Below are 27,248 nucleotides of genomic sequence, written 5' to 3' on the forward strand. Positions count from 1 at the left end.
TTACATCTAGCTCTAAAAATCCAGTTTTCTTTGGAGAGTATATATCATTTTTCATTGTTGTTGCCCTCTTATGCCACTTTTATGATAAAAACAGACAAAATAGCATACCAAATCACATCAATCTCTGCCATACTTCTCAGTGCAAACGAGGAATAATGCAGCATTAATGGACTCTATATCACTGTGGAGAACTTTATGCAGACTTGTTTTAATTAAGCAACGATGGAACACTTAAGCATAAACAGCCTCTTTAGGGAAATGAAATAACATCTGGAATATATTTAAAAGCAGACTTTTAAAAACAGACACCTTTGAAAACTGGCTGTAGTATGGACAATGCAGCTCATCTAGTAACGTACCTGCATGCTGACAAATCACTAGTTTAAAATGAAAAGACTGTAAATAAGGTTACCATTTTTAACAAGAAAAAATAAAAATTGAGAGCCAGCAATCCAAGTATGCAACATGTCTATGATTGTTTACTAAGTGGATCATTTATGATGAGTTTGTACAAAGTTCTGTCAAAATCTCTAAGGTGCTGACAGCAAGATATCTTGGCTGTGTTGCCTAAATTAAGTATTTGCTTCACTTCTTATTTCAGTAAGTACCCAAAACTTGGAATGCACTGTGCATGTATTTGAATTTTTATTTGTTATTCAACAAGGCATCATGTGTGTGAGTGTGTGTGTGCATGGTTGTTTGTCCTGTATGTCTCTGTGTTGCCCTGTGACAGACTGGCGACCTGTCCAGGGTGAACCCCGCCTCTCGCCCGGAACGTAGCTGGAGATAGGCACCAGCAACCCTCCCGACCCCATTAGGGACAAGGGTGAACAGAAAATGGATGGATGGATGGATATTCAACAAGGCATCATATCAGGAGTTGATCCAAAATATGTATGCAGTATCACACCAGAATAAAACATTCAGCCAGAACCATAAAAAGTCAAGACGGTCATATGGCAAACAGAGTCAGACAAACAGCGTCGTTCTGGAGTTCTAATCCACTCAGCCCAGACACTGATGTCATTAATTCTGAGTATCAGTCATCTTTTATCAGGGTAATATGAATCAACAATATACAGTGACAATATTTTTTTATTTTTAAGTTAATGTTGAGTGGACAGGTTATAATTTATTGTTTTAATGTTGTCTGGAGTGGGACAGGGAGCAACCTGGCAGAATGTCAGGAACAATACTTGAAGAAGTCGAGGTAAAGCTTTCCAATTGAAGAACAACACCAGTTGCCACGCATGGTGGCACCATCAGCTCAGTGGTTTGTTTAGCTGTCAGTGAACTGGTGCACTTCAAAAACTGGATGGAGTTATCTAGACAGGACTAATCATCAACTTCACTTCCAATCACTACTATTAGGCTGAAATTTAGATAAATTCAGATGTTTTGATGTGGTAATGATGAAGGTCACAAAAGATTGGATACCGGATGGATAAAACAAGCTAAAAGTTAGCTGTTAGTTTGTTACTTAAAATTTCAACAATGCTTGTCAGGACTGAAATGAGACTTAAAGATTATATAAATAAGAGGGAGAGTTATTTCAGAAAATTATTGATAGCTACAAAAACCTGAGATATTTGTCCCAATAATATTGAGGTGGTATATTGATGTATTTTAGCTGTTAGACATCAGAAAATAATTACAATATATTTAAAAATATTGTACCTGATATTTGTTTTTAAAGTTATGCAAATTGTTTTATTATTAGTGCACTCCCAAAAGACCTGTTTAAAAACAGCTAAAAATAAGTAAGACATATGGCAATGATGAGTGCATGTAAGCTTTTGGCAGGAGTAGCAACCATGATCATAACATCACATTTGATGAACACCGTCTAAAGTTCACTACTGATTTAATAATATTCTTCTACTTTCTTTAAAGGCAGCCCAACTATGATTTCTGAGTGTGCGACCTTTGCAGCGTTTTCTACGTAAATAGAAGTTTCCCATAGCCTGGAGCTACAAGCAGCCCTGAAAATGCTGATAAAACCAGAGGGATTTCACACAGTTAGACGAAGGCAGAAGGAAATCAAATACAACTAAAAAGCCGTAAAACGTGGAAAAAGATCCACATACTTATTTTTATCCTTTCGGTGATTGTACTTAAATGCTTAAAAACATACATAATGATTGTTTTTTTCTACAAAATTAATAAGTGGATGCCAACTTTTATTTTGTATTTTTTAGGTGATCCAGGGGATAAAACTGCTTGGCCTGCCTGCTGCAGATGCATCTATTTGTCATTTGGGACAGCCACAACTGGGGCCATGGTGGCGCTGATATAAAGCGACAAGAACACAAGGCCATCATATCCATCACTGAAGATTGATTCTCATTCACAAACTCCCAAGCTGCTGACTTGTATGAAAAGACTGACCCATGTACAACCCCGAGATGATCTGTGGCATACAAATCAAGGTTTCAGCTTATCAAACAGCCTTCCACTGTTACACAAACCATGTCATTTCCTGATTCCTTTGATACATTACACCAAGCAATGGAGCAACTGGGACATTTTACAAATTTTCACACTGCTTATTTGCTCGTCTTACCTTGCTGAGTTGACTGGCTGGCGAGCCACTGTTGTTGACAGTGTGGCATTTGAAACTGAGCAACGACTCTCCTGCGGCCTCCTGCTCTCCGTGTTTGTCCTTGTTGCGGTAGGAGTGGCTGTGTGGGACGGGCAGGCTGGTGGACGTGGGGGTCTGCTCGAGCGCCGTGCAGGATAAACCAAGAAAGTTTGACGGCTTGATCAGAAAAGCCTCCAGAGCTATGTTAGCAGATACCTATGGAAAATCCCCCAAACGTTAAGGAGAGCAGGGGATGGGGGGAGAAAGGTTGAAAAGTAACAAAAAGAGAAAGAAGAGGAACAGAGGTTTTATATTAATCATTTTGCAGATGCTTTTATCCCCAGTGACAGCCAGAAGGAGAGAATAGGCAGAGGCAAGATGAAACAATGGGAGGAAGCAATTTATCTTTGTGTTTCATTACTCTACTTGTCTGATTAAGCCCCATCTAGACTTCATTATTCTGATACAAAAGAGCAAGCAAAGCAGTGAGATATTTAGAAAGAAAATATAACCTCTCTCTGACCTGAAGTGTAACGCACCTTAGAAATGACTCGATTGTCTTCTGTCAGCGCCAAGTCGGCAATACGCTCCACACACTGGACGATCCGCGTGCACGCTCTGGCCTCGTTCTGCGCCATCCACAGGATATGCTCCTCCACCAGCATCATGTTACTGGCAATGCCTGAGATGTAGTCTCCCAGCTGCAGAAAGACAAGCAGCCACATTTACACACCATGATTGAAAAGCATTTCTAGCTCATTGGGTTTTCCATGTTGTAATACCGCAAACACAAAATTCAGTGTGTTTTCTTAGGATTTTATGTGATAGAGCAACGCCAACTCTACTACATTATCAATAAAAGGGGAACAAAATGGTCTTCCATGTTTTTAAAGTACACTCTGAAAAGTGTGGCATTCATTTGTGTTCAGTACCCTTAAACAAAATCCAGGATAGGCAATTGATTTCATAAGTGTGTAACTTAGTATAAATTCAGCTGTTCTGTGAAGACCGCAGAAGTTTCAAATTCAAAAATATTTTATTGATCCCAAAGGGAAATTAATTTTTTTTGCATCTTTAAAGAGTTATTGTAGTTTGTTAGAGAAAATTAGTGAACAGAAAGCATGAATGGGAGAATCTGTTGAAGAAAAGCCATAAGAAGAAAAGTCAGTTTGGTGTTTAAACCTTTGGCTTATGTTTTAATCTAAAAGTGACATCCCAACCATTAAACATGGTGATGGTGGCAATTTTATTCAAATAGGTTTATTTATTAACAGCTAATTTACAACACATGTTATCTCACATCAAAAAAAATCAATTAAATCTAATGAAATAGATTCCAAGCTAAGCATCTCAGACTGATTAAACAATGCAGACATGCTCAGTTTATTATTCAATTGGCTTAAAAGGGTTTCTATCCAAGGAAACCCAGCAGATTTTATCAAGCCACTGATTCACAGCATTCGCTCCTCCTGGATGAGCATAGGGCAACAGTTGAAAGTTGTTTGCATTGGGTTGTTGACTTTTCCAGCAATCTCTCATACTGAGGGATTGACTAAATGTTGAAAGTTGGTGAAAACATACCAAAAGATTTGAAACTGTGATTGCAACACTCTACAATGAACACATTTAGAGGGGCTACAAACGGACATCGCTGTATCTTTTTGTTCCATTTTACAACGAAGCATGACTTTGTGTTGGTCTATCACATAAAATTTTAATAAAAATGTAAAACAAATGTTGGCGATGTGGAGGCAAAATGGGTGCATTTGCAAGGAAATAGGTTAGTGTAGACACAATTATTCAAAGACACACACCATTAACATCAAATAAATCCTCTCCAACAGGTACATTTATAACCCCAGTCAGAACTGCAAAGTAGACAATGGTGTCTTCATTCATAAAAGAGAGATTTAATTTAGATTAGCAGCTCCAAAGGCGCTTAATCGCTGCTTTGGGATGGGGGTTTGCTATTTACTCATTATATATTTCATTGTTGCTTCGTTTGACTATTTTTTATTGGCTCAATGAGGATGGCCTCTTGTGCATTGTCCTTGGGATAAAAGGACACTAAGTATCTTCTAATAATATCTCCCCTAAAGTGACCTATGTTGATTAACCATGTAAGTGTAAACAAATACAAATTCTTCTAACTTGCTAGCCTCAGCACTGTTACTACTGCATAATTGACCTATAGCTTGATATAAAATCTTCCTCTGGTATCCAGAGTTCATTTAGGGTAAAAACTGCATTTTCTTGCAAAGAAGCAAACCTTTGCTCTTACATCTTTTTTTTTCTCCAGCAGTCTTGTTAGTCTTTCCACAAGGTGAGTGACAAAGATGACGTCCATAACATCTGTAAAGTCAGCAGCCCTGCTGGTAAAAGCCACTAACTGCTGACCCAGAGTCTGGGAATTGCTGATATTAATCGGTATCTGAAATAAAACGTGATATTTAGAGACAATATTAGGTTAAAAGAGCCAGACTGACAGTTTTCAACAATTTTAACAGTATGTTTTGCAGCATTTTATTTCAGGACTACAAGTACATCTCAACAAATTAGAATATTATTGTAAAGTTAATTTAGAACCATCTCCATTGGCTTAGAATTTGATAAAAGTCCAAAAAAGCTACCCATATTGTTACTACCTTTCATGACCTGTGGAAACATTTATCATTAAAATTATAGCGCCACAAACAGAAGTTTTAGCTGCACAAACTTTTGACAGCAACTTAATTTGCTTTTAGTAAGGTGGGGAAGCCAACTTCACTCAGGTTTTCCACCTGGTATTAAATGTCATAATATAACATTTTTGCATTAAAAATATTTTTAAGAGGTCTTATGAAATATTACAATTTTAAACAAACAAAAAATTAAAAAACGAAACATACACTTAAAATGTATAACTCTTTGAATTATGATAATTTATGAATTTGATTTGAGCCACTGAGATAAAATACATTTGGTGATATTCTAATTTATTGAGATGAATCTCTTTGCTATAAATCTTACATTTAAAACAAAGCAAGCAAGTAAAAAAAAATCAACATGAACAAAATGTTTTGCATAACAGAAAAAGCAATTTGGTTTCTTTATGAGCCGCCATACCTGAGTGAGCTGATGCAGCACGCGGGTCAGTTCACTGGCATATGGGCACTGAGTGTAGTCCTCTTCAGCCCACCGCCCACCCCGATCGCATCGTCGCCATGCTTTCTTCTCCCGTTGGCCCGAGCGGTGGGAAGCGCTGCCAGCCAGACTGGGGGCAGATCCAAAGGTTGCAGGAGTGCACGGCAGGAAAGCCAGAATCCCGGCCAGAGTCTTCGGCCATCTGGCCCCAAAAATACATCATTGAATGAAATTATGCTGAAACATATTAACCTGAAATTTAGAAATCAAGTTTAATATTCTACTTAGGACATTCTTTTAAATAGTATATCTTGCATTAAATATTTTTATTGCAGCATTTCATTAGATTCTGATAAATGACTTTAAAAACATTTGCCATTGTCACAAAGTGAGACAGTTGAGTAACTTTCTCCATGTGTGTGGGAGATCTTTCTGAAAACCTTTCACACTATTTTAAAAAAATCTTGCGTATATCGCTTTTCTAATAGACCCAAATAATGAGGAGATTGATCTGAGTGTGAACCCCACATTTCTGCATGCATGCACAACACTTTAATGTGCACCAGAGTAGAGGATGGCAAATGTAAGTGAATGTGTCTCTGATGTAACAACCCAATTCCACTTAAAACGGATTTCTCACATTACTGTTGTTTTGATGACCATGCAAAGTTCAATAAAATCTCCTCTGGAGCAAGAAATTAGACTTTCTCAATAATGTCATCACAGAGCAGCACACAGAGCTGCTCTGCTGACCAACCTGGACTTGGAGTCAGATTGGTTTATCAAGCAAATGGATCATTTTCATTTTCTGGGCACTGTCTGTTAGTGTTAGGCCAAATAAGGTTTTGTTCACAGTACAAAGCCAGCAAAACATCTGTAGTTACAGTCAGAAATGCATTTACACTCCGTATCAGAAAACACCCAACACTAAGCAAACATGCTGAAATGTAGACCTATGTAAAATAAGAAGAAGAAACCTCCTCCTTTTCGCCACCAACAATCTTCTAACTTCATTCTGGCTGGATACTTGCCCATAACTTATGGCACAGTTGGCAGGATCCATTAAAACTCGCTGGTTTTCTGGCATTGATTTACTCTTTTAGTATAATCCAAACATTTTACCCACGTTGTAGTTCAGAGCTTTAACAACAGACAACAAGAAACTTAATGTTATTCTGTTTTATTCCAAAAGTAATTTGTTGGTAACATGCTGTTGGTAGCATCATGCCAGGAGGCTGCTTCTCTGCAGCAAGTAGTAGGGCATTGTACAAAGTGAATGGAATGATGAAGAAGGAGAAATATCTCTAATTGTATAACTTCAGATGAAATAGCTGGATGAACTTTAGAGTTGGGGCAAACAAGGCATTGAGCCCAAAATTAGGTCTAAAAACTGGTTAGAAATCCTTACAGAAGGCTAACAAGTTACTCTGACCTCAACTCTATTCATGGACGGTGCTGAAAAGCCACTTCCGTACCAGGAATCCAACAAATTCAAAAAGACCCATCAATTCTGATGCTTAGCATGAAAATGTTTAAAGAAATATTTAAACAAATATCTGCATAAGTACATGTATATATCCGAGTCTGTGTGTACTAATGAAGAGTCACAATTAATACAAAGAAATTGTTTTTAAAAAACTAGAGTTTTACACAATCAATCGATCTCCCAAAAAGACGATTATAAATTAATTAATGATTTAAAAGAGTTTGGAACTGCAGATTGTAACATTCCCTGTCGCTATGTTTCAGTAGCATTTGGAAACAGATGCTTTGTAATGATTTAAATTGCCCAAAAGAAAATCGCTTGCTGCACATTTTCTAGTTTTCTGCTTGCAGCTACTTAAAAAGTCTACCACAGAAAATATGTCATGTAGTGCTTAATGTCGACACACTTTGACTTAATCTAAATTAAAATTAAAGCCGGGTGTTTAGGAGGCAAGTAATCTGTTCAGAGGTTAGAGACATGGCATCTCACTACCCTTTCCCCACCCGCAGTCCCCTTATCTTTTCATTCATGTTGCTGGAGCTGGAGCTGGAGCAGGAGCTACTTGGTAATAAATGGCATTAATTTCACCCCTACAAAAAAACAGGCTCATTTTCCAGCCCATTACTCCAATGCTCTGTCAGAGACAAAGACTTGAAGCTGGCTGTTCAGAAAGTGGGCAGTAAAGTAGAGCATCTACAAGGGAACATACAGTACATGACAACAACACGGCCGCATGAAAGAGAGAGGTAGATGGTTGAAAGAGTGTGCACCATTACAAGGTTTCCCACAAGGAGTGGACAGGACAGAAAAGCAGGATGGGTAGAGGGAGACATGTTGGTTCCTCTTAGTCATGAAAACAAGAAGGCTCATTTGGTTATACATAATCTGAAAAGCTAGACTACCTGACTTTGGGACTTGCATTTGGGACTAATAAGACAAGATTTCAGGCTGAAAATAAAACAAACAAAAAAACGGTTTGATACAGCCAGGAAAAAGACTCAAGAACCTCAATTCCACAGTAACTATCAACGTAATAACAGAGCAAGTGAGTGGTGTGATTTAAAAATAATTTCTGGTGATAAATCACATTGCATTTGGAGGAATTATTCATAATGAGGTTAAACCAGAGCCGTATTTTGAAGGAGACCTCCTGGTAAGAGCTTTTAAACCCAGTGATTACTGCCCATTACTGCTAATTATACAGAACAAGTTGTACACTTAAGTTTCTAGGAAAGGATTGTTTTTACAACTACTCTATTTTGACTCTGATACAATAAATGTGTAATAAATAGGCAAAGCAAGGCAAATTCATTTGAATAGGCAATTTACAGGACATTGAAATGACAAAAATGATCTCAGTCTTGCTTAAAAACAGATTTCAATATATCAAATCCTTAACAACGTTGAATGAAAATTATTTTTCAACAAGTAGTTAAAAAATATAGAAATTCCAGAAATTGTTAAGCTCTGGAAAAGCATTGCTGGGTGTTTTTAATCTTCCTCTCCAATCACTGATCAGTGATAGTGCAAAAGGTTTAACATGGAGATCTTTAGATCACAATGAGCTGTACACAACTCTTTTTTTCAGTCGTGATTCAAAGGAGACGGCATTTTCTGCCTTTGAGGGATCTACAACACTGATTGGTGTTACGTGATCCGTCTTTCTGGTGTTGGTCAGGACTTTGACCGCAGCATTTTGGATGATGCTACAACATCTTGAATGTAAAGTCATTAATCTAATCTACAGAAAATAAAAACCAGGAACTAGTGTTTCTGTGTCGTATGTTGACAGGAAATTCTTTATTTTGGCAATGTTTTAAAAATGATAATAGACCAATTTAGTCATTTAGACTTTACGTTGTTGTTAAACTAAACTTCTAAGACCAAAATAGCATCAGGGTTTCTTTAATATTCTGTGTTGTTTACTCTTTTTAACTGGAAAGTCGTACATAGCCTTTTATTGCTGTTGTTCCAGCTTCTTTCCTGGCTGTTTTTAATCAAGCTACATTTTTTATGTTTCAGGATTTTTATACTGAAATTATTTTAAAAACTCTTTCATAGTTCTAAAGCAGTCTTAAGATTTTTTTTATAATTTACTTTTAGCTGCAGACTACAGAGAAATACTGTTGTCTCGGTGCTTTTGCACCTTTTAAAAATCATTTGGTAGTTTTGGCAGACCTTAGCTCACATGCTGAGTTGTTTGCAGGAATTAAATGGTGTGGTAAATGGTTCCAGATATAGTATCAAGTATTAAAGCCTTTTTCTGTCCGTCTATATCAGTATATTGTCCCACAGGGATCCAGTCTAGGCCCTTTTTGTTTTTCTATGAATCTTCTGCCTTTGGGTTAATCTTTGAATATTATATTCAGGCTTTGTAACAACTTTGAATATGGTGATCAAACTCACCTCCCACTGAAAGTGAAACGGGACATTACAACTGTTTTAATAACAATATATCATGAATCAAAACTTTTAAAGTTTTCATTAAAATACTGGAATGATTGTTATGTGATTACCACCTTTAGGTGTGCTCGGTCTGCTGACCTCACATGACCTCCCTGCTGTCAGAAATCTAGGTTTATTTCTTGATAGTTATGGTATTTTAAGCTGAAAAAATAAAAACATTTCAGTAATTAATTCCTCCTTGTTGGTTTTGTCTGAGGATTTTGGCAGAGGTAAAGTCTTACATTCTTAATACACCGTGTTTCAAATTATTATGCTAGTGATATTTTCTCAGATTTTCTTAAATGGTCAATGCAAATGATGGTCAGTATAATTTTCAAGTCACTATTACAGTATAAATCTAATTTTACTGAACAAAGTTCCCCATGAGAACAGTATTTTTTTCAAAAATAAAAAACTCAAAATGCAAAATGTTCCAAATTATTATGCACAGCAGATTTTCTAAACATTTTATGGATTATAAAGAAATTCAAACGGTCATTCTTTGAATGTGCAGCATTAAGTGGTCACATGTACTAAAATCAAAAGCTATTTCAATCAAAAACATCTTAACAGACCGAGTTACATGTTAACATAGGACCTTCTTTGATATCACAGCACAATTCTTGATCCATTGAACTTGTGAGTTTGTGGAAAGTTTCTGCTTGAATTTCTTTGCAGGATGTCAGAAAACCTTCCCAGAGCTGCTGTTTTGATATGAACTGCATTCCACCCTCAGATCTTCTGCTTAATCAAACTCCAAAGGTTCTCAATAGGGTTGAGGTCAGAGGTCAGAGGAGGATGGTGACCACACCATGGGTTTCTCCCCTTTTATGCCCATAGCAGCCAATGACACAGTGGTATTCCTTGCAGCATGAGATGGTGGATTGTCATGATGAAGATGATTTTGCTACAGAAGGTACAGCTCTTTTTTTTGAGCCATGAAAGAAAGTGATCAGTCAGAAAGTCCATATACTTTGCTGAGGTCATTTTCACACCTTCAGGGACTCTGAAGGGGCCGACCAGCTCTCTCTCTCTCTCCCTATGATTTCGACCCAAAGCATGACTCCACCACCTCCTTGCTGACGTCACAGCCATGTTGGGACGTGGTGACCATCCACCACCAATCACCTACTGCGTCCATCTGGACCATCCAGGGTTGCACACCAGTCATCAGTGAACAAGCCTGTTTTAAAATTAATCTTCATGTCCGGCTGGGCCCACTGCGACTGTTTCTGCTTGTGAGCTCTGGTTGGTGGCCCAATAGTAGCTTCATGCACCGCAAGCCTCTGGAGGATCCTCCACCTTGAGGTTCCAGAGGCTCCAGCAGCTTCAAATAACTGTTTGCTGCTTTGTAAGGGCATTTTAGCAGCTGCTCTCTTAATCCGATGAATTTGTATAACAGAAACCTTCCTCATTATGCCTTTATCTGCACAAACCATCTTTGTTCTGAATCAGTCACAAATCTCTTCACAGTACAATACTAACGCTTCAGTTTTCGTTAATATCTAATGTTTTCATACCTTGTCATATGGCACTACACTATCTGATGATTTTCGTCAGCAGAGAGATCCTTTCTCTTTCCCATGTTACTTGAAACCTGTGGCCTGCTTAATAATGTGGAACATCCTTCTTAAGTAGATTTCCTTTAATTGAGCTCACCAGACAAACTAATCAACCAGCTCTCTGAAATTAATTATAGTGATTCAAAGAGCCCTGACACACAATACCATCTATGAATGTAATAGCACAACAAAAAATGTCATCTTTATGAAACTTAAATCCAATTTGCATAATAATTTGGAACACGGCGTAATGATACTGAGTGAGTGTTCTTTAGATTTTTAACACATAAATAGTTAAATTAGTGATCCACTAACTGGTTGAAATCGATGTGTAATGCTGTAGTTGCCCCTCTACACTGGATTCCTGCAGATTGTCAGAATACAGTTTTGAGTTGTTGCTGCGACTAGAAAAGTGCTAAAGTTTGAGGACTGGAGTTATCATCTAAGCTCAGTGAAAGTCCCAGCTTCGAAATTAAAAACAAGGAGTGAGGGAGCTTTTCGGGCTGCTGCTCCTAATGCTCTACCTCTGCTTACTACAATTTATTTTTTATTTTTTTACAGATTTGTACACTCATTCTATTTAATCTGTTTTAAAATAAAAAAGTAATTTTATCCATATTTACGAGTTGTTTCTACATATAAATTTACTGCTCTCTGTTTCTTTTTACCCTGTGTACTGCAATTTGTGATAGCAAGGAGTTGCTTGCTAAGTGTAAGTGTGCTATATAAATACATTTGAATTATTTGACTTTGGATCCTTTCATTTGGATGTTTAAAAAGCTTACTACCCAATTATGATAACCTGAAAAAGATGGAAGGACAGATTAAGAAGCTGTTTTTAATTTTCTGGACTATTTAGGTATTGAGTCAATCCACTAGACCAGATATGCAAAACAAAAACTCAAAACTGTACTAACTTTCAAATCTTTATGAACAAGACACCAGAAAAAGAACAAATTTAACATGTAAATGCACTTCTTTTCAGTCTCAGGATTCAAAGAACACACTGAAAAAAAGACATGTTCCTCTATAAAAAGCTGAATAAAACCATCAATAAACAATTTGACATTTTGCATATGTAAGTTCATTTTAAGATAAGTCCATGTAGACTCACCTGAAATCCCCCTTGTTGTTGGAGACTCTGTCTGTAGGGCAGTACGGGGCAGAAGTCTCCACCACAACTATTTCCATGTGCTGAGATGTGTTTCCTCTGGAACTGGTCACCAAACACTCCCAGTTGCCGGCGAGAGCCACATCGATGTTGGAAAGGATAACCTCACTGGTGGAAAGGAGAGAAATCTGTGAGTGTGAATTTAAATAGTCTGTTTTGTGGCTTGAGTACTGGCGATTTATCTGTAAGCTTTAAACATCTTTTATCCAGTGTGTGGAATAAAATATTCAGTGTTGATTTAGGATATGGATTTCGATTTATAATTAAATGTAATAACATTTTGGAAGGGTTTTGTTTCTGGACTTAATTCTGTGGTGTTTGGATCATTTGGGGATTAGGTTGATGAATGAAGTCAAACACCAGAGACAATATGTGTCTCACAAAGTCTAATTCATTTAAGAGACCCTTGTGAGAGTGTGTCTGTCTGAGTATGTGGCAGCTTAAAATGTTGGCTGGGACTTAAGATGATCATTACTCACGCTTATCTTTGCTAGTCTGAAACAGAGATTCATATCCCGCCGGAAAATGCCTGATTAAACAAAAGATGGTGAAACAGTGACAATAGAAAGCATTCACCAAGGAGACTAATCTCGAGGATTTTTACTCACTCTGAACAAAAAAATGGAGAAGTCGGCAGAGATCACTAAGCAACGCGAATAGTCACCATGGAAATACAGCTTCTTTATAAAGTGGGGGCTGTTTAAGCTCCAGATCCAACACAGAATAATTGTCAGTCATTTTTTGCCAAAAGTGTTTTTCTCCCCTTAAATCATCTTTTGACAATAAAGACATGATCATACATGTTTTTTTTTCTTCAAAAATTACTTCTGCCAAAAATGACTTATGTCTTTATTCTAGGAAGGTGACAATATAATACACTGTAAAATTTAAATACATTAATAACTCAGTCAAGCTCGAACCCATCTTGATAAGTCCACAATAAAAGATACTCCAATTAAAAATATACTAAAATATATTTGCATTCAATAAAACAAATCTGGAAGACCAGTTATTTAATAAAAATAAAAATCTCTATTTTACCAGATTATTTTCTCTTTTTTCTAGCATTCACTTTATACCTTTATGAACATACATAAATAGAACAATTGCTTAGGACTTGCAGCATTAATAACAATCATTGTACAAATTCCTTACCCTTTACTGTTATAAAAAAAACAAACTAATTTCCAAACTTTCTCTACTTTTACCATGACATATATAAATATATTCAATGGAAACTAATCTGGGACCAAATAATAATAAAATAAATCAATAAACCTCAACATTACTGTTGTTTAACAGTCCAATTCAGCATTTAGTCTTCTTAAATTCAGACCTGTTATACATCTTTGTGTCTGAAATATGCAAATGAGTCATTAAAAAAACATGTACAGTACATGTGTATTTCTCCATTAAAACAACAGGCTATTTATATAAAAGATAAAAACTGTGGAAACAACAAAGAAGTGCAAATACCAACAGAAATGTTGTTCAAAAGGACTAAAACTTACAAGCAGGCATTTAAGCCCTTATTGAGTATTTTGGGAGCAGTGATGGTCATAGAGTCCAACAGCTGCTGGGAGGAAGGATCTCTTATAATGCTCTTTTGTGCACTTAGGATGCAACAGTTTGCCACTAAAAAGGAACTCTTCAGGTCAGCAATATATTTTAATTGACTGAATATGTCACAATAAAAGTATAGAAATATTGGAAATATATTTATCATGATTTCAATATTCAACAGCGGTGCATAGATTTTTGAGAGCCACTGTACAGCTAAACAACCAAAAATCCAAAGAAAAGAACTTATTCCCAATTTAATTATGGAAAATGGGTGTGTGTGGCGGGAGGATAGAAACTGGAGCACAAAGCCCACATCAACACAGCAGGTCCCAGCTTGGGCATTTCTTATTCTAATCTATTCAGCTGTGAATTCCACATCAAGGTGGAAATCTCAGAAAGGGAAGTGAGAGGAAAACAAGCAGCAGAGAGAACACTGAGCATATCATGTTTTGTCACAGCCATGTGTTTATGATGTGAATCTACAAGGCAAGGTAACCTGTTTATTCAGTAACATTCCCATATAAAATGGCCCCAGTCTCTCATGGGAAACCATCTCCACTGCTGCTTGTTTAGGAGGTGAAGGAAAACACAAATCAGACAATGTTACGATTCCCTAAACCAACGACGCAGAAGACTCTGCTGTGATGGGAAACTGGAAGAGGATTCAGAAAATAAGTTAAATTAGTCCAGAAGCCTCCTATTTAATTTTTTTTAAATGGTCTATATCAAATTTGAAAATCTGAATGAGATGGCACCAGGGTACCAGTGCTCGTGTTTTTATGTTATCTAATTTAAAATTAAAGCTGCTGATCATATTTTTTAGCTAGTTTTAAACCAATAGTTAACTGCTTTGAAAGACAGCTTTCTGAAACTTTTCCCAGCAAGAGTTCTGCATCCAAACAAGGATTAAACTTGGAAATAATATGATCCAATTATGCTACTTTATGTAAAAACTTAATATGTGTACTATATTTAAATACGTTTTTATTATGACTAAAATCTATGTCTTCCACACAATATTTCATACTGTACTTGTTACAGCCTCTCAATAGGCAAATGTCATCATTTTTTTAAGAGTTTTTGTTTCCAGTTGTGTTTGGCCATGCAACCCCTAAAAGTTATATAAAGGTCCAAAATCAACTCCCTTCACCAGTTCACATGCACAGAGCTCAGACTCATAATCTGAGTCTTAGTATCACATGGCTTATATTTTGCAAAGACGTGGCCACACAATTAGTGGATGAATTACTTTTAAAATTTGTTCTTTGTCAACCAATCATATTTTCAGTAAAAATATATAGAGTGAGCTAAATCATCATCCATATATGGAAATGCTTTATATTTGAAAATGAATAACTTTAAACACAACCTCCTTATTCTTTCAGACCACCAAATGTGAATTTTGAATATGAATAGTTCAGAGAATCAAGCATTCCTTTATCTGTAGAAACATGGTGACAGTAGTTATTGCAATCAGAAATGTATTCTGTCTGAACAAAGCGCACCCTTTCAGATGTGTGAAGTAAAGTCAAAGACTAAACCTCTCGGTATTGCCTATGAGTTTCTGGTATTGTTCAAAGAATTCAGTGTTTAACAGAATACCCATGAAGGTCTGTGCGCAAAATAAAAATGATAAGAGAACTAGCTGAAAACATCTGGCGCTGGCTGCTTTATAGTGACAGATTTACAGTGCAATATTTACGCAGGTTTTTTGCTATAAATCTCAATAATTGTAAAATCCAGGCATCTGCTCAAATAGTCTTCTAACTACTCCCACCTTAGGAGATTCAATGGTGATTCAATATCATATGCATAATAACTAAATGGACATAATGATAAAGGCAACAGAAAAGGAAGAATACAGCCTGTCAACACAGGCATTTCTTACAGATTGAGAACATCTTGCAGAAGGTTTAGGTGGCAAACAAAGCAACAATATGAGATGATAAATCAGGTTAAATCAATATCCATGTCTTAAAGTTTCCTATACTAGAGAATTGCAGCAGAGATTATGACCATGATGCATGACTACAGGTATTTATAGCACCAAGAATTATATAACAATGAACCAAAGATACGACTAAAATCATGATCTGCCTTTTTTCAGTGAAATTGTGTGTTTAGTCATACTCTCCTTTATTTGTATTTTATGCATTTTTTTAAAGCTGTTGTCTTATTCACTACTGCTTCATAATATCAGATACAAATTAGTTTGTAAAGATGTTGATAATGACTCAATTCAAAGAAGCTAGAGTTTCACCAGCACCGTGTTTCTGCAATATCTGTTTGTTACAAGGCAACACAAACACCTTTTTGATTATATCAGTAATATCTTGGAAAGTAGGAAGAATTTCTGCATTTGAGCTGATTGTTTGGGGATTGAACTGTAACAGATTAAATCAGTATGTTACAGTGTTATTGTGAAATCTCACATTAACTGTTCTGACCTTAAAGTAAACATCATCAGGTCAGTAGCACGCATACAAGTCCAGCAGAAGAAAAACATAGTCTATACAAAATGGTATATTGATTTTATTTTTAATTTAAACCATGAAGGCTATTGACTAAAAATCTCAACACAACTGCTATTAAACATGATATATCATTTTTAATGACTATTTGGGGGGCTAGAGCAAAGAAAGGAGACATTGTTAAAATTCTAGCCCGCTGCAAATACAGTTCCAAGTCAGGCACAAGCTTGACTGAAACTTTCCTCCATTCAGGAGGAATCTTAGGCCTCTCCTCAAGAACAAAGGCCTCCAGTTTATTGATTTTGTTGGATTTGCATGCAGCAACTTCCTTTCTCAAATCCAACATGAAACTAAATAAATAGTTCAAGTCAGGCAGGTTTTCTCTCAGGAGTTCCTGACACTTGCTTGAGTCTGTTTCGTCTCACAGACCACAAAAATATTGTCGCAAACCTTACTGAAGACTGAAGCTGTATTTTGTAATTCAAATATATCTCTAGAAACATAAAGATGCCCTTTAGAAACTCCTGTTATAACAAAATATCAGTCATTAAGAAAATTATGTATGCAATACTGATAAAATGGAGAGTGGTGACCTTGATGAGGCCTCTAGGAAGTCAGCCATTAAATAAAAATAAAAATAAAAACAGTGAGCAAGGCAGGTCCAGGGAAGTCACCTAAATGATAAATCCAATCTGTCAATAGATCTGTTTTGCACAATGACCTATTCAAAGGAGATAAAAGTCGCAGATATTTAGACAGAAAAGCTCCACATAGTGCAAAGAAAATCCAACAAAGATCATTAAGAAGGAGGATGAGGAAGATGATTCTAACTGAAGAGATTCTAGGTAAATGACTAAGGTAGCAAAAACCAAGAATATAAAATGTGCACCAGAAGAAACAATCTTCTAACCATGGAGAGATGAGCTTATCCATGGTTCATACCACTGACAGAATGAGGAAGTGCCAGATATTGAGAACTCTTCGATAATTATGCCAGCAAAAAAACAGGCTCTCGGCAGGACGTAGATGTAATCTGTACAAAAAACAGTTCAGCATTTAGCTAGGTGTAAGATATTGGCAAATAAAATGTGGATGAAACACAAAGGAACATCTGTCAACTCTGAGCTGGAAGTTCCATAGTCAAAGTGAGTGACTTTGAGAACGAGAAGGTCAAGATCCTAAAAGACTTCCAGGTTCAAACTGTTGAACAGATGATGGCTAATTAACCAGGCAGTGTGGTATTAGGCAAAGCAGAAAAAGAGTGCAGGAGTGATAAACATTGTAATCCTAAGATACAGCAAGATCAAGGAGAAAACGCACGAGAAGCTTAAGAATGCAGAACTGGAGGAGCGGCTGCAGCACGATTACAGAAATAACTTCAGACCAGATGAGTTGCTTTTTTCATCCATGGATGTATGGAAGACTACGTGGCTCCACTCTCTCTAACTATGAGCTGTCTGCCGGGGGAACAGTTACATCATTGCTGAACATGTGCCAACTCATTATGTGCTGGGGAATGCACAAAAAAATACTGACCATACCAAGACACAACTGCCCGCTCCTGCTTCTGTCTCTGCAAAACTTTCACTACTGAAGATTTTTGTTTTGTGACAAATCAATCACACAATCCTGACCTGCTAATCCATAGAAATGAACAACAGCAGCAAAGAGACTGGTTCAGTTTTCAATTCAAAATCATAAAATAGATTGTTTTTTAAATGAAAAAATAACTGCACTTTTGTGAAAATCAGATGAGAAGGGCCCCAAACCAGCCATACACAAAGCCCTGACCTACATCCACAGCAACACTGCATCATTGTGGAGCAGCTCCCTGTGGACTCATTAGAAACATTTATGCATCTGCGCAGAAATTCATCAATTGATTTACATAATGTTGCTTATGAGACTGTAAACTTTCAGTCTGTCCTCACTACCCCCTGAATGCGCCGAAGCACTGATCTTTTAATTAAAGCTTGCTAATGACAGTTGGTGACTTTGGGTTTTTTCTGAGCTCAGGAGGCCAATAGATTGTAATGTACATTTCTGGCTTCAACTGTCAGAACAAATGCAATATGACGTACACCCCTGCATGAATGGCTGTTTATTTTGCACACACAGGCATGAAAATGGTTATAAAACTGATTGGCTTTAGAACTGAAATTTTTGCCAATCTCTAAATTACTCCACACTGTATATTACGTCTATCTCCTTTAATTAACTTCTCACTTTGCCTTTGTTTAATGTCTTTCATTAGAACTAAGCTTCTATTTTTCTTGAAAGACCTAAACTGGCAAACAGTGAAGTGATGAAACAAGAGGTAAAACTCATTACAGTGTTGGAAGATAATCCAATCTGGTTTCCTTGGCAACATCTGTACAAAAGCATGCATAGAGAAATATTTAAGACAGAGTGAAAAGAAAACACTGCAAAATATCCACCAAAAAGAAACTTAGAAACCACAAAGCTAGATCAATACTGGCTTTTAGGACTTTGCCTTCTTCTACGTTCAGAATGTTTAACTTGTGAAGCTTTGTGGACCAGATCTTTACCAATGCAAAGTCATTGAATGGGTCATGGGGGTTTCCTTGTACAAACCTCGTGTAATTTGTGCATTTGAAGAAAGCAGATGATTTCATCCCCAAGGCAGTTATTAAGGCTGCTGGTGTGTAAAAAACTCAAATACTTTTTAGGTCTTCAAACTCTCAACTGGAAACAGGTGGGCCACTCCCTTCAGTTAGAGAATGGTGGGTAGTTCTTGTTTTTTCATGTTTTGTTCATGAGTGATGGCGGGATAAATGGATGAATAAATGCAGTAGTAAAAACTATAAAAAACCAGAAACAAAAACTTTATTTTTTTGTTTTATATGCAATGCTTAAAATGCTTAAAGGATGACAGATAATTCAAAGAGCCTTTTTATTCTTTCCTTTGCTTTTGGTAATATTTCCAAACACGTTCCTCATTTTGTGCAAGATTAGCCTGATTAAAAATGGAGAGGATTAAGAGAGATACATCCCAAGTGTCTGCTGCAGCTAGCTACAGGGCTCTAAAATGTTTGATTAATGAAACATGAATCTCAGGCTGGTCCCACTTCTGCCTCTAGCATAGCTAACACCGGGAGTTTGGCTCAGCACCATTACTCAGCAGGAGTTTGGCCCACGTTGTAGAGCCATCAGGCCTCACAGGGCCCGTTTCTTTGCTGCTGCTCCATGTGAGAAATGTAAACGGAGAAGCTTAAAGTCCCTCCTGAGCCAGCAAATAACTGCGTGTTATGACAGAGCACAGTGTGCACTTATAATAGTAGGGAGGTGAATTATTAAGAAGGAAAAATCCTAAAGAATTACCAAACAAATTTCATTTCATAAATATCACATGTGAAGTTTTAACAAGTGAAGGAATCTCTCATGTTCTGCTGCTAACAATGGCAACTTACCGAGCATAGAATAAAGCTGGATGAAACACAATTTAGGAGAAAATACACGCTAAACATTTTGAATTCACCTTCAAAGAGGTCACTTTGCATGGCTTTGGCATCGCTGCTCACTCTGCTGCAACTCTGTGCGACAAATCCAGACAGGGGCTTTAAGCCATGTGCTAAATCCTGTGTATTCAGGCTCTCCCCTCTGATGGGCCAGAGAGGGCAAGGCTGACTGAGTCAGAGGACAGTTAGCCAAGGTGAACCATTCTGACATGAGCATCTTAAACTTCAAACAACATACCATTAGAAGCACTTTAGAAGCATTTCTAATACATAGATTTTTACATAAACAACTGCTTGAAAAGCAAAAAGCACAGATTTTCCACTGCTCCTTGCAGTTTAAGGTGAAGTAGAGGGTAAAAATGTAAAATTAAGCTTGTGAGGAACACACTATTTTTGTTGGAACTGGTTTTGTTATACATTCATCAATTATGGAAATAATGTCAGACTTTTGCTGGGTTTTTTTAAGGAGGGAGGCATTCTCAGGTGCCAAAAGAAACGTGACCCAAATTGGTTCCACCTGGGGTGAAGAAAATGCATATTGGTCTCTAGATGTAGTTACAAACACAAAGGCTTTCTGATTGAGCATGATTTTATTATTTGATAAAGATTTAAGGATGTTCTTACAGACGTGGCAAGCATTGCTTGACATCAATCTGTTATCAGTCAGAGAAGGACCGTATCTGCAGCGTCTTGGAGAAGTCTTTTTGGAAACATCAACACTGCAGTTGGCTCCCTATTGTATGTGATGGAGTGTGAGCATTTAATGCTTTTGGTGCATTGCTTCCTGTCACTGCCCTGACTGCAACAAAAATGATCTCACCATGCAGAACAAAAAAAAAATGTTCATGCTCATCGCACAGAGATCGGTATTTTCTGTGCTGCCTGCAAACCTCCAAATTGCGCATGGTTGAGTATAAAAATTGTGAGTTCTTTGGGATGAACTTCAAATGCAAAAAATGGTTCTCATACATTCAAGTTCTGGCGAAAATAAAACTGTCTTAGGAGTCACTTACTGGGTTTATAATATACTTTTACAACAGTTTAAAATGTCAGGTTTCATACTAATCTTCTAAAAGTGATGAATGTAAACAGATTTTGAATTTTTGTGCAAGACTCCAGCTGACTGAACTCGCCAAGATATGCACACAGAGGATTGCTCTAGGATACATTTACAGCGCAAAATGGCCAACCGAGCATGATGCAACCTTTATAGAGAAAAACCCGCTAACCAGCCTTCTCTCATGCAGGAAATAAGCTTACAAGGGCTAAGAGAAGAGCAAGACGAGTTACTCTCCTCGCCAACATATACTCTGTAGGAAAGCTGATGATGGAAGCCCATTGGAGAACATGTGATAGTAATAATATGAGATGAAGGCCATAAGAATATGTACATACAAGTTTATGTTTTAATTGCAAACACATATGCACTGTAAAAACACAAAATCTTAAGTGTTTTTGGTCCAGTCTCTGCAAATATCTTTGTATATTTGAAATAAGAGAAAACTAGTTCCACTGGCAGATTATTTCACTAAAAACATGGGAAAAATATCTTCTTATACGTGAAATAATCTGCTAATGGAACACACATTTTTCATCAATATTAAGGAATTATTGATTATTGCTCTAGAAATTAGACATAAACTACTTGGTAAGATTTTGTGTTTTTTGCACTGTGATGTGTTGTCACTTAAGCAAGTAAAACTACCCATTACAAAACTATAATGTGAAAAATGAGACTGTGATTTGGCCAAAAATAGCATTTAGGAGTTAAAGAATTATAAGCTCATATAAATATGGTTAAAAAATAGTTCTGGATTAAATTTGATACATGGGCGAAAATGTCGCAGCACTGTGTTGTTTTGTTCCCAAAATAACCTCAAATAAATTTTTTTGAATTACTAAGAAACATGCAGGAATCGTAGAGAACATTTTTACATATAGTTGGCACATTTTGGGTGGTTTGGACATGATGCAACCTTGTCCAAACCACATATTTACGTTTTAAGCCAGGGAAGTGAAGGACCCTTCCAGGAATTGATGTAAAAATGTACCCACTGTTCTTGTTACCAAATAAAACAATGTTAAGGCCTTCTTGACACACTGAAACATAATTCTGTTAGCTCCCCATCAATATTTATGTCAGAGACCCCAAGTCAGAAGAGGTACCAGTAAACATAATCAACAGCAATGAGCTCCAGCATCCCAAAACTACTGTGACACTATTACCTAAATGTGTTCACTATAACACATACGTACATGCACATGACCACATGGGCACCAAACCACCAGGAAGACAAAGAGAGAAAGAGGATAGAGGCTTGTGGCAGTCTCTCAATAAAAAAAATGTACAAATGTCTGTGATGTCGGTCCACTTTATCACCTCAATTATGATTCAGCATCTGTTCCTCTTAGCGTGTGATCAGCCAGTGCCCCGCCAGCGCTGGGGTCTGCCCAGACTGGACGGCCAATCTCAAGAGACGAGCTGTGGGTTGCTGTGAGGTTTTGGTGCCATGCCAAGCCAATTCTGTCATGTCCTTTCAAGGGCGGCAATAACAAATGAAAAAACCCAAGATCCTACAAGTGAGTGAGGCAGAGATAAGAAACGGGTCTCCATGTCTGAGTGCTGTATCGTACAAACGTCACAACATTACAATGTGACAACGTAACCTAAAAGTATTAATTGAGAATTTAAGTAACAAGCCGACTTGACTTGCTGCTTATTTGTGATGTGGTGAAAAGAATATGAAGTTTTCAACGTTTTTTTAAGGAAAAAAAACTACTAATCTTCTAAGGGTGATAAATATAAACAGGTGTGTTTTTATTCTTAAAAACAGGTCCGGAATCAGATGCACAACAAACAATGAAGTCCTAATATTGTCTATGAAACAACACACATTGACCACCAATGCTGCAGACCGTGGTATTTAGAGGTCATTTTAAAATCAGAACAACAAGGAAATTGACGTTGGTTTTCAAGCATTCACAACTTAAAGGCATAAATCATAAATAGATTAGCAATACAGGAAATAAAATGAGGATAAACAAACAATACGTGCAACTATTTGTAGCCTACTTTCTAGACATAAGGAAAGAAAAATAGGTTTGACTGTCAGGTGACAGTGCATAATATATTTATTTTTGTTTCACAGCAAATTAGCTTACAATTCAGGCTGTAATGTTCGCTCTGTTAATCAGAGAGACAGCCTGAGGTAGAAACTCAGGTTTCCCAAATAGCGCTCCGTAGATTAGACCAGAGGGTCAATGTTTGTGTCCAGGATGCGTGAGGTCTGCAGAGATGTTAGCTACTTTTTCCTTAAACTACTATGCTACACTACATATAAGCATATTTGTTTGTTGCAGTTTGGTTCTCTCCTGTTTTGTGGATGAGCTAAACTGAAGTTCATTTAAATCATGAAATCCAAACATTTGGCCTTGATAAATGTCAGTAGAAAATGGCGCTCCGGTCAGATGAGACCAAAACTTAGAGCTTTGGCCTACATGCAAACCACTATGAGTGTTGTAATAGCCCAGTCATCATCCAAACTTGACTGAGAATCTATGGTAAGTGTTGAAAGATGCTCTCTATCCAATTTAATTGAGATTCAGATGTTTTCAGTGATGAATAGGGAAGCACTTTAGCATCTAAATGTGCAAAACTTGTGGAGATATTATCCTTTTCTGACTTTTATCTGAAATAGAAAAAGTATAGAAGCCCATCTATCATCTTGGTATTGGTATATCACCTAAAATCGCCCAAGAGTACATTCAGATTTGCATTTGCGAACCTGACAAATTGTGAAGAAAACACTTATGTAAGGCTATATGCGCTTAATTCTGTAAGTGAAGGAGGAAATTTCTATTTTACCTACTTATTGACACACTTTGGAGATTATAAGTAAGTGCAACAAGCCAGTCATCAGGAAATCAGAACTCTGCTCACGTTTCCTCTGGTACCTGGTAAGCAAGCAGCAGTCATGAAGTAGAGTCTTCTCCACATAGATGCCCATGTCCTCCTGTGTGATCACTCCGTGGCCGTTGTGACGCCACCATAGCTCCACCGACTGGTCGAGGTAAGACGCGGTGCACTGGAGAGGAAGCTGGTCACCACGGAAAACAAGTTGCCTCTGGGAAGGGATGAGCTGGAAAAGAGGCATCTCCAAAGGACCATCTGTACGGCGAGAAGGAAAGTAACATGAGAGGAATGTGAAACCCTTCCCCTGCAATCTCACTGAGGTGGAAAGGAAAAAAAAGATGCAAGAAAATAACTCACAAATGTTTCAAAGTAACTTAAATTAAATACATTAAACAAACTGCTGCATGCCTCCACAAACACCAAAATTGACAGACATATCGGACCTACAGTCAAAGTCAAACTCCTCGTCATGGAAACTCATCCATTTCTGTTGCTGAACAAGACAAACAGCAGTCAGTAAAGAAGTTCAGCCTCAGGATATTTCTTGACTCTCTTTTGCTGAAACTAATGGAACAAAAGAGGACTCAAGCAACACCAGTGACAGGATAATTCACCAATGAGACGGTTGAGACCATAACACCCTCAATAATACACTCCGAGACGTGCAGTTACACTACACTATTATAGGGGGGAAAAAAAACTGCCAATGAAAGCAGAATCATCTGGTGAACTCGTGTGTAAAACACCATATTATCTCTGTACATCATGTTTGGGGTGTTGCTGTCTTACGCCAGCGGTGTTTTAAAACAAGAAGGCAGTGGCGAAACGCATGAAGCAGATGCCTCTGAACACAGGAAGCACCTGATGTCAGGAAGCCCAGCACGCTTCTCTGTTCCCACTCATCTGCAGCCAGCATCTGACCTGGATCACCACAGCGACAGCGTCAGAATGTTTAGGGCAAACATCTGTTATCTATCACACTCAGGATGCTGCAGAGTGAAATAAATATACAACACTTTGCAAATGAAGTCAGACCCATTTAACTTTTTATTATTATTTTAGAAACACTAACAGTTTATTGGGATTTTAACACAAAGTAATGCATCCCTCCCCCCACAAACAAATGAATCTGAAAAGTGTGGAATGTAAATAGCTCCATTACTCTGATAATCCAAATCTTGAGCAAAGTGCTTTCAAAGGTCACTTAATTAATATAGTCCAATAAATACTGATTTCATATATAGTTATAGTTATGAAGGTTTCACAGGTTTGTTAAGAACAATAAAGAGCAAACAGCCTCTTATCAGCTCAGAAGCTGAAGCTAAAGGACAGATTTAAAGTGGGTTTGGGTTATAAAACAATATGTGATCTGTGCCTTTAAACAAGTCAAAGAAAACAGAAAAAGACCTGAGATTGGTCCACCTGCCACAGGGACAAAAAAAACAAAACAAAAAAACATCCAGTCAAAGCTACAATGGAACAGCTTAAAATCAAAGGATGTATTAGAATAGCCCAGTCAAAGTCTAAGTCTAAATCCAATTGGGAATCGGCGGCACTACTTCCAACCGGGGAGCCAGGAAATTAATCTAACTCTAACTATCACAAAGAATAAAACTAAGAGCAGATCAAGAGTAAAACCTGACAAGACTGATCAGATGAAAATAACTCAACCAATAGAGGAAACAAACATGTATGAAGGAAAATAAGAAATCAATACAGGAAAATAACAGAAGCAAAGAGTCCAAATAACACAGGCTATGACATGTATTGTTTTTATAAAAACAGCAGATAAAATAATTAGTTAATAAATGTCAATATTTGTATAGTACCTTGAGTTGTTGAGGTATATTCATGTTCTATTCCATTTTTTAAAAGGATTTTTATAAATAATCATTTCAACCTTACCTGGATTGTGAATGACTCTCTAAAGAAGTGCAGACATTTGAACAGAACAACCAACAATTAGCAGCTAAAACCTGGCTCTTACAGCTTCTCACAACTGCAAACAGCTTGTTGCCCAGTGAACAAACAAGGTGGTGTAAGATGAAGTTAGTGTAGAGTGCTGTATGAAGGCCAAGAATTGCAGGAGCATGGAGCCCATAATGTTATCACTGTAATCCCATAATGGATGCTTTAGGGCCTGAAACGAGTGCTCTTTGTCCTGCCACTGGATTCCTCTCTTGGCTCTTTGTCTGGGGACTGTGCAGAATTAGCCTGTAATTGCTTTGGATTGTTTTGACTAAATGAAAAACACATCCAGTTAGGATTGGAGGAAATCAGCCTGCAATATCTGTGGTTTAGACATCTTTGGATAGCACTGGCTGTGTATGCAAAAACAAGAACTGCAGGAGGGGGGTCATGTGCATGATGCACACCAAAACACATATCTCTTAATTGGTTTCCTGGGAGAGGTGTCACATTGTGCACACAGTGGGTCTTCATGTTAGATGCCTGTAGTTCACACATACGCACACAAGGACAAACACACAGACATTTTCTCATTCCCGAGCAATGTCCCCGGCACAATCCAGATATAAGGAGAGGGGGAGCACGATTCTATCACATATGAAATACAATTCCCCTGTGGACTGCGGCACAAAGTGAGGAGATAGAGGGAGAAAAAAAGAGGGAAAATTGAGGGAAGGACAGAGAAAGGCTGGGAAGACAACCACAGTTTCAGTTTCAGATAAAAGAAGATAAAGACTGCTGGATTTCTCTTTTGCTTGATGAAGAAGTCATTTTAATATCTTCAAAAATCTGTTGCCCTAAATGAGCATAAAACATATACGTTAGATGTTTCAATATTGTTGCCTATAATACACACAATGTCTCGTAAATGTATCTCTTCAGCTTGCATTTCCTTCACTCTTTGTTGTGCAATATATACACCTGAGACCAACACAAAGTAATGCATGTCTCTGAAGTAGAAGGGCAACAATACATGGCTTTCATATTTACAGATGAAGTCCAGGAAACTGTGGCATGCATTTGTTCCACTGAGTAAATACTCTGTAAAACTACATTTCAATGAAATTACAGATGCAAATTTTTTGAGTTATTCCAACCAGCTTTGCACATCCAGAGGGAAGCATTTTTGCTCATTCATCTTTGTAAAAAAATATAGTGAGGTCATTGTGATTTTCATGTAACCAAAGCATCCATTTCCACAAGCTTGCTGCGTCGTCTGCACCACTTGCGAAGCCTTAAATGTAACGTCACATGGATTTCTTTCAGCAGCTGTTTTCTTCTTGCCGCTCTTCCATAAAGGCCAGATTTGTGGAGTAATAGCTGTTCTGTCAACATCTACTTCCAGCTGTGGATTCTCCTCAGCTCCTTCAGCGGAACCATGGGCCTCGTGGTTGATTCTTTAATACCATCCTTGGCCATGTTTTGGTGGATTTGCGGTTGTGTGAGACTGTGTGAGATACTCACAATTTAGGATATATTATTTTGG

The 27,248-nt window shown here is 37.4% G+C and overlaps 1 protein-coding gene across 1 annotated transcript in view; it reads right to left on the reverse strand.

Moving 5' to 3' along the window:
* adgra1b (adhesion G protein-coupled receptor A1b) overlaps positions 1 to 27,248 on the reverse strand; it is a 190,735-nt gene that overhangs the window by 119,957 nt on the left and 43,530 nt on the right. The window contains exons 7-12 of the mRNA XM_032553794.1: positions 23,836 to 24,049; positions 12,312 to 12,476; positions 5,687 to 5,906; positions 4,863 to 5,012; positions 3,121 to 3,282; positions 2,564 to 2,797 (exon numbers count right to left, since the gene is read on the reverse strand). Of these exons, the coding sequence (XP_032409685.1) occupies positions 2,564 to 2,797; positions 3,121 to 3,282; positions 4,863 to 5,012; positions 5,687 to 5,906; positions 12,312 to 12,476; positions 23,836 to 24,049 (1,145 nt within the window). The remainder of the gene's footprint in view (positions 1 to 2,563; positions 2,798 to 3,120; positions 3,283 to 4,862; positions 5,013 to 5,686; positions 5,907 to 12,311; positions 12,477 to 23,835; positions 24,050 to 27,248) is intronic.

The sequence above is a fragment of the Xiphophorus hellerii genome, chromosome 22 (genome assembly GCF_003331165.1).
Source record: "Xiphophorus hellerii strain 12219 chromosome 22, Xiphophorus_hellerii-4.1, whole genome shotgun sequence".
Lineage (NCBI taxonomy): Eukaryota > Metazoa > Chordata > Actinopteri > Cyprinodontiformes > Poeciliidae > Xiphophorus > Xiphophorus hellerii.